Below are 9118 nucleotides of genomic sequence, written 5' to 3' on the forward strand. Positions count from 1 at the left end.
AAGGGCATATTCACTGAGGAATGAACTTAATGCATATCATTAGCATATATTCGAATTATATACTTTGAACCTAAATTATCTAGTTGATTATCCTCAATTTCATTTAGTGACAAACTTCGTCCAACAATTCAGTTCTAATGTTTTCAAAATACTGCGACGCTGCTACATTGAAGTTTTGCTCCAACATCGTGACCGTTGAGGAAAAGTATGATCCCAATAGTTGTATTAATGTGAGAGTCATCAAAATTTTGAAAAAAAATCCAAAGAACCTGAGAATTCCAAAATTTGCAATATAGTCCTTTGGCAATTCCCATAGTTGCTGAACAATTCTACTAAGTCGAGAAATTTAGGAAACAATCCTATAAATTACAAAAATTTGCAAAACAATGTAGTTATTCCAGTAATTTACAAAGCAATCTAATAAAATCCCAAATTATAAAAAGTCTAAGAAACTCCAGAAATAATGAAACAACCACAATGAAATCCAGGAAATTAGAAAATAGTCTCATTAAATCCAAAAAATTACTAATGGTCCAATACAAACGCTAAAATTATAAAATGGACCCCAAAAAACCTAAAATTATAAAATAATAAGAAAAACATCGTGTAGAGAGGAGCTTTATTGCGCCAAAGGTGAACTGCTAATTTAACCACAATATTCAATCTTGGTTTATTATTTTATCATGTTTTTCCACTATCTGTTTAAAATCGAACACTATCTCAGATAAAATCCTTATGCAAAGATGTCTATTAAGATCATTATATTTTTTCAGCTACACGCATCAACTTCAAGTAAACAAAACTTCACAAAAAGTCACATTAAAGCATATTAGTTTTACAATCCAATTCTTACACAGATTTTTATCATCATTTTGATCTGAACACATCATAACATAAACTCTACAATATCACACACTCACATATTTCACATTCCCATGTCCAAGTCAATGTCAAGAATCACATTCAAAGACTACTCATCGTTTCAAAATACTTTCAAATGCTTAACAACTAATGTTTATTATTTCCCCAAGTCAAGCACTAATTTTCCTACAAACAATTAATTAATAGATAAGTTGATAGCGACAAGAATATAGATTTACCTAACAATAATTCTCCCCATGCTCAGCTTGGAAATCAAACTAAAAAAATCCAATATTTTAAAACTAATTCATAAATGTTATTCATAAACATTGAAATAACTCAATATTGAAGAAACTACTAATATTGATCATATACTTTATAAAACTAATATTAGTTTTGAAGAATATGCCTTAATTTTAATATTAATAAAATTTATTTTATAAAGCATCAATATTGTTAACTAATACTTTATTAAATATTAATATTTTATTAATCTTTCTATTTCAATCTATGTCTTTATTCTTTATTTTTTCAATATGATTTGAATACTATGTATTTTCCTTTGAAAGTATCATTTTTAAATATTAATATTAAGTTACAAGAAATGCTTAGCATTGGGACAATTTTCCTTCGCATAAAAAAAAACTTAAAGACATACTTTCCCTAAAACTATCTAATTTATTACTTTCCCAGTATTAAAGCAATACATATAAATTTATTTTATGAGGAAAACATGCAATGCACGTGATCTATATATATGTGTGGACGCGAGCGCGTGCGGGGAAGGCTTTTTTGTTCCCTGGGCATAACTAACTTAGTTATGCCCTGTGGAAAACTACTTTGTTTACCCCTCTTTTAATGATGAAGAGAGGACACTTGTTGTCATTTAGAAAGCATGACATTCAATTAATATCTTGTATTTCTCATGAAATATTAGTATAATTTCTCATGAGATTTTAACTCAATAATCAATGTCCTCAATAATCAATGTCATTTAATCTTCTTTTTTCCCCATGAATTTGTGTATTGTCCTCTTTTAATGTCATCATAGAACTCCATTGCAAGGGACTTGTTCTTCGATGAACTGAACCAAATATTGTAATGTTGGTCAACGTGAAATAGTAAGTTTTCTAATGTGGCTAAACTGTTATTAGAGGATAGTAAAGTAATTTTAATGATGTTAATCAATACAAATTGCTTATTTGTGTAAAGATCCATCATTTGACTCTGGGCGTTGTAGATTCAAGATGGAGTTCAGCTCATCAAAATAATTATCTGATTGAGTTTGGTTCATTGAAATAATTATTTGGTTGAATACAATTCGCCTTTGTTAATTATTTCAACCTTGAATTTACAGTGCCAGATTAAAGAAAGAGACAAAAAGATTTCAAACCTTTGTCAATTATTTGGCAATCATCTAATGCCTTTGAATGGTCATGACAGCAAATTCTTTGAAATTACATTGTTCACCGGTTCAACAGGCAGTAAATGATGGTCTAAAGAGATAAAAATACTTGCTTAATCACTTGATCATTATTGACATTTCTCTTCAACCATCATTTCTCGAAGATTAGAGATGATATGATTAATTTTTAGATGAGAAAATGCTGACTGTTTCTGCATTTTTGCAACCAAAAGAAAAGATGAAATGTTTGTCAAGTAAAAAGAAGAGGAGATATTGGGGAATGTATTGGGAAGTGGGGAGAGTACATTAATTAATTTTTCAACCTAATATCTCACGAGAAATTGACATAATATATTGAGTTAATTAGTTGACATGCCATCTTAAATGACTAGAATTATCCCCACTTTATTGAAGGAGGGGTAAATAAAGTAAATTTTCACTGGCATAACTAAGCCGGTTATGCCTAGAGAATGAAAAAGCCGTCTTAGGCGCGCATGCATGCGTATTGTCTTATCTTTCTAACAGTAGTTTTCTTTCTGTTTGAAACTGCAGGATGCTTATCTTCCACAACGGCTTTTAGACAAGTTAATGTACATTTACAATTATGTAGAGATGGCTCGAAGCATTAAGGTATCACTTACTGATGTTTTTCCCCCTTCTTTCAAATACCACTGCTTAAAAAAATCGTCTATAACTGTGGACATGATTATCTTTTCAGGTCCTTTCTCAACTTCTTAGGAAAGCGAGACAAAAGAATCTTGTCATTCCTAATTTTAAAGGGCAGGTATCTGGGCAAGACACTTTTGAGGGAGCAACGGTAAGTATTACCAAAGCCTGGTAACTTATCAATTCCTATCATTCTCATTGATATGACTTTAGAGTTTAACATTCCCTGTACTTTCTATTGTAGTGATGGCTCTATTGCTTGTGTTATGATAAATATGGTTCCTTTACATTTTGGCAATAATATTTTCTCCTTGATCTGATGATATCACATTTTAGCATCTTTAGTGGTTATCTGGGGGTCAGTGTTCAGTATGTTCCATCAGCATGCTTTAACCAATCCACATTTTAATTTTCTGGTCTAAGTACTAATAGCACAACTTAAGCTTTAATTAAATCTAACGTGACTTCCTTTGGCTAGGTTTAATATCAAAATGAGCAAGTATATGTGTTGTATATGTAATGTAGTCGCTTACTTTATTCAACTTTTTCACTTGATTAGGTCAAGGCCTAAGGCTATTATGTAGGGGGCTAAGCGTGGGGTTTTCCTTGTACTGATCTACCTTGCACGATGTTCGCCTCAGATTCCCATATGTGTACTATTATAACTTTTATGTTTCCACCTCAATACAGTATGACCTGGTTAATTGATTTGGAATCCAAAAAGTCAAAATGATTCTAGCAATGTTATGTAAATAACCAAATACGTATTCAACATAATGACTTTTCAGTTCTCCCATTGATGAACTTGCAGTTTGTTGTTATTTAAATTAACAAAGTACCCAACTTATAAGTGTGAACTATGAGTTATGTGAAAGGCTTACTCACAAATTTCTAAATGTTAGGATTACTCATAAATAAACTCTCTACACAATTGGATAGTTGAATTCCCATTGTTTTTCATTTAGGATGTTATTTCCCATTGTTTTTCTTTTAGGATGTTACTCTCTGGTTCTTGTATATTTATGAGTATGTATTTTGATTTATTGGTTTCTTTTTGTTTCGTCTAGTATTTACTTCTTTGTCTCAATTTCTGTCTGTCTCAATATTTTTACATGTGCTATTTACTTTCTGTCACCCAATTGGTTGCATTTAATAAAGATAGCTATTCTGGTCAGTTGCCTATATTTTGTTGGATGCGAACTGGTCCTTATCTTTTATTTTTCGTCTCATTGCCAATCCATAATTATCTTTTTTTGTAAACATCAGAGCATATAATAAATGGTCTCCATCTACTTGGCTTTGACTTTCAGGTTTTGGAGGCAAAGGCTGGATTTTATGAAAAGCCTATTGCAACTTTGGACTTCGCATCTTTATATCCGTCCATAATGATGGCATACAATCTGTGCTATTGCACATTGGTAAGACCTTTTACAGTAAACTCCTGTTGTGTCTTCAGTGTTTACAGGTATACTGAATTGCGAGTAAAATTTTTCTTTATTTTTTGGCATCCAAAATAAATTATGTGCTTAGCTTATCTTTACTTGTCTTTTTATGTTGGGTCTTTTTTGAAGGTGACACCGGTTAATGCTCGGGAATTGAACTTGCCAGCCGATAGTGTCAACAAAACTCCGTCTGGGGAACTTTTTGTTAAATCAGACTTACAGAAGGTAAATTATCGTCTACTTGGATATTGTCTAAATGGCCAATTTTGGTTATAGTCTATTGCTTGTTATTGTCCTGCATATGTTGGATTTAACCTTCACCAGCAAAGACCTTCTATATACTTGCTGAACTAGCTGACTCGGAGCCAAAGGGGGAAGAAATCTTGCTAGATGAAGCGAACCGCCTTTTATGGCTAGGCGTCTAGTTAATGCAAGGGGGTCTTGTGCTTTGAGCTTGAGTATGAGATATAGTAATTTGATACTGAAGTGATGTTGTGGTTTCAAGTTTTGGGGCACTGCAATAAATTGCCTTTTATTAGTGAACCATTTTAGTTTTCCACATGGATGCAGTCCCTGCCATATGTTTTACATTCTGTTGTATTGGGCTTTCTATATCTTCTGTTATGTAGATTTAATGAGATCTGAGTTCTTTTTTGTTACACCACTGATTTTTCATTTCAGGGTATACTACCAGAAATTCTTGAGGAATTGTTAGCTGCTCGTAAAAGGGCGAAAGCAGATCTAAAGGTGTTTTTCATCAAAAGTGTTATTTTCAAACTTAGATCTTAGGGTGTTCACGAACTACCCTATAGTTTCCCGGACTCCTGCATGCTGATATCGACTACAATTTTCAAGCCATACTGATTGTTCAATTAAACTTTTAGCATTTTGCATGTTTCAGGAGGCAAAAGATCCACTTGAGAAGGCTGTGTTGGATGGTCGCCAACTCGCTTTGAAGGTAAATTTCTGATATGCTACTCAGTTTATTTGATAATTTTCTTTGATTTCGTTTCTGTTATTTTTCCAGATAAGTGCAAACTCTGTTTATGGTTTCACTGGAGCTTCAATTGGCCAATTACCTTGCTTAGAGATATCATCGAGCGTTACAAGCTATGGTAAACATTCTTCTGAAGATAAAATTCTAATTTATGGGATAAGCCCTGGGAGATTGTTAAATTTAAATCGTTTATTCTTTAAAAAAATAATAGATACTTTATTATGTGTGGTTTGTTCAAGGTCGACAGATGATTGAGCATACAAAGAAACTCGTGGAAGAGAGATTTACGACAACTGGTGGCTACGATCATAATGCAGAGGTAAACTGTACATCAATGTTGAAAAAAACGATAGCACATAACTTATTGCTTCACCTCCTGTTAAGGTTAAACGTAAAAAAAACGCGAAATAACATAACGAATAACGTAGGTTACATGTTTTATTGTTGATTTAAATATTTAATAAAATAAAAATATTCGCAATGATTTGTTAAATAGAATTATCGTAATTTTTAAATATAACATCACAATTATCAAATATATCATCAAAATTTCTCAACAAAAAAATGTCATAAATGCTTAAGAAACAATCAAAAAGCACATGTAGTTCAAGTTAAAAAAAAACAAAACAAAGAAAACACTCTTAAGGCATAAGAAATGTGTACGATGTGTAAATTAAGGCCTCTGAATAGATTAAAGCACAATGCATAAATAGTTTATGTATTTTCTTATTGTTTAATTAAAAAAACATATAATTGTTCATAGTAATTTTAAGAATTAGGAATAAAATTTAAAAATGCAAAAATATCTCCATATAAGTTTTTAATTTAATAAAAGCTCTGTAGATTCATTAACAAGTACCACTATAGAATATTCAATCATATAATATTACGGCTCATTCGCAATTTCACATTTGTTTTATTAGTCACACATAATTCACAATCACATAAATTTGTCACCAATAAGACGATGGATGCTTGACAAACAATTCAAAAGTACTTAATAATAACTTCAAGAAAATCCTCTCAGGTCTCTATAATGAACTCTATTGAAATAACATGAGTTATGATGGAGAATAACGTTGGTTAAATTTAAATAATGTAAGCTACATTCAAATAACGCATGTTACATGGTAATGCCGTAAAGTTATGATGTATCTGAGTTATTTTAAAAGGTTACGTAATGTTTAAGATCTGTTAGGTTACATATCGCAACATAACGAGTTATGCAACGATTTTTTCAATAATGCTTTATATGTTTGTTTATTTACATAAAAGCGAGATTCAGTTACTGTTATTATTTCGAGTCTTCATATTGGCAACATTGCTTTATGCAAATAAAATTTGGTAACAATAGGGTGTACTGAGCTTTCGAGACTGAGTGGGCTCTTGAGCAATCAAAAGGTGGAATGCTTGATAGAATTCTGGCTGATTATACCACTAATCCAGATCATATACTTATTAAGGTTGCAAGCCTGCCTGATCAATTTGGATATTTATCATTTCTTCTACTGGACCTTCTCAGTATTGGAAACTTGTATTGCAAAATCTAGGAGAAGAACCAGAGTGAATAAGAAACCAAGAACTAGGTGGAGGAAGTTATGAAAGTAAGATGTTGATACTTTCTAAGAATAAAGTGATAAGGTATATAGATAAAGAAATTATGTTAAGTGGTATCAACTATCAAGGAAGCTACAAAATTTTTTTTTTGAAGAGAATCTCTAGTAACAGTTTACCAAGTAAGAGTTTGTGAAATGAAAAAAGTTCCTAAAACAAAGAATAAAATGTGCTAGTGAAGATTGCAAAAAGTGTAGGAATAGCTAGAAGCTATAGTTTTTAGGTTAAAATCGGTTCCTAGCCTCTGTTAAAGCCCATTGACTCTGGGGTTGGACCCTGATTACTCCCCAGTAAATAGTATCGGAGCTAAGGTTATGATCATTCATATGAAGCCCGAAGGTGTCGGGAGAATGACTAAGGTTAGGAGAGACCAAGTTAACTCACGAATCCATATAGGAGTGAAATAGTCTGGTTATCCCATAAATGAAGTGGTGCAAAATCCTACGGATGTTTCTTGCTATGTGCCGAATGTTTGGTCTGGTTAGCCCACGAGTGAAGTGGTGCAAAAGTTAGTGAATCTAGGGAAGATTGAACTATACTCACAAATTAAGAGGGAGGTGCTGAGATTATTAATATGTGAGTATAGTCCCATATTTGAATAGGATAAAAAAAAGTGATGAGTTTAAAATAAGAGTTGAGGCCATACTTAGAAGTTATAGCTTTTGGGTTAAAATTGGTTTCTAGCCTCTGTTTAAAGCCCATTAACATTGGGTTGGACCCCGATTATTCCCTAACTGAAATGATAAATTTTGTAAAATTTAAGTTGGCTAAGAGGGAACCAACAGTTGCACAAAAAGAAGCTCAAATTATAAGTTATAATTTATAATTTGCAACATTATAATCCTTTTCTCCCCCAAGGAGCGATGATTCTTTCTCCCCCTCCCAGATCCGCCCCCTACCCCCCACAAAAGGTTGTCAGAGCTCCCTCTGACAGCCACGTGGCCATGAAGGCCCCCATACTCATCTCTAGCTCCGACAGCCACGTGGTCATGAAGGCCCCCTCACTCATCTCCCTACTGTTACATTGCCCTCACCCTCTCCACAGCCTTCAAACTCAGCCTCTCATGTCAAAAACCCTAGATCTAATCCAGCTCTTCCTCTCACATCTGCAGACCCGGCCTCCCTCCTCGGGCGGATATGTCCTCGTCGGCCCCTGTAGCTGGCCGCAACGGCTCCCGTCGGTCGTAATTCCAGCCCAAGCCCATTCCTCAGAGAACCCTAGATCTTATGGAGTTCCTCTTTCTTCCTCCCTGACCTCCTCAGATCCGTCCTCCCTCCCTCTAGATCTAACTCTATCCTACCTGCAGCTGCTCCATTCAGAGTAGCAGCCGGCCAGAGCTCCTTCTTCGGCCACCATCCCATCTATCCCCAGATCTATAACAGCTCGTCTTTCATCCTCAGATCCGATCACCCTCCTTCAGGTCCCCTCCATCATCCCACCTGCAGCCGTCACCAGAGGAGCCCCTGCTGACCGTCCATGGTCCCTCCCCCTCTTCCTCTTACTTTCCTTCTCTTCTGGCCAGTCAGCGATCAGACCTGTAATCAACCCATCTTCCTCAGCCCCATCCAGATCATAGGCTGCCTGCTCAGGGCTCTACTCCTTTATCAGCATCCATTCCCACCCCCTGTCCTGGTCCGGCGATCCTTAGGAGCGCAACCCCTCAGCCACAACAACTCTCATATGCCAACTGTCGAGAAGCGTGCGTGGCACTGGTTTTGTTCGAGCTCATGCTAGTGAGGTTGAATCATTTGCTAGAATCCTCCGTACATGAGTGAATACCATATGTGGCTCTTGAGATGGGGTCCCTTCCTTCTTTTTTGTCAATTCAGATCTCCCCAAGGTGGAGAAACTTTATACCAATGCCTTGGTCATGAAATTCCATAGTGGTCGCCCTTCGCTTGAAGCTAGCCACAGGGAAATCTCGTCTAGGGGCATAGAGCATCCGTTCTCCATTAGCCCTCTCACATCAAGAGCCTTCTTACTTAGATTTCAAGATGATAAAGACTTGCTGAAGGTCCTTACTCAGCCATCCATGATTCTCATCACCAGTGTTATTGAGCCACGTGCGCCTGGCGTCAGGCGCTGCGGCCTGCAGCAAATGCGCCCCGCACCAGAGGCGGGACGCTGCAGGC

General features: G+C 35.2%; 1 protein-coding gene across 1 annotated transcript in view; it reads left to right on the forward strand.

Annotated features, from left to right (window-relative positions):
- LOC109823232 (DNA polymerase delta catalytic subunit) overlaps positions 1–9118 on the forward strand; it is a 46165-nt gene that overhangs the window by 21116 nt on the left and 15931 nt on the right. Inside the window, exons 13-20 of the mRNA XM_020389519.1 lie at positions 2819–2896; positions 2985–3083; positions 4243–4350; positions 4504–4599; positions 5056–5121; positions 5276–5332; positions 5402–5489; positions 5611–5690. Of these exons, the coding sequence (XP_020245108.1) occupies positions 2819–2896; positions 2985–3083; positions 4243–4350; positions 4504–4599; positions 5056–5121; positions 5276–5332; positions 5402–5489; positions 5611–5690 (672 nt within the window). The remainder of the gene's footprint in view (positions 1–2818; positions 2897–2984; positions 3084–4242; positions 4351–4503; positions 4600–5055; positions 5122–5275; positions 5333–5401; positions 5490–5610; positions 5691–9118) is intronic.

This window comes from Asparagus officinalis, chromosome 9 (assembly GCF_001876935.1).
Source record: "Asparagus officinalis chromosome 9, Aspof.V1, whole genome shotgun sequence".
Classification (NCBI taxonomy): Eukaryota; Viridiplantae; Streptophyta; class Magnoliopsida; order Asparagales; family Asparagaceae; genus Asparagus; species Asparagus officinalis.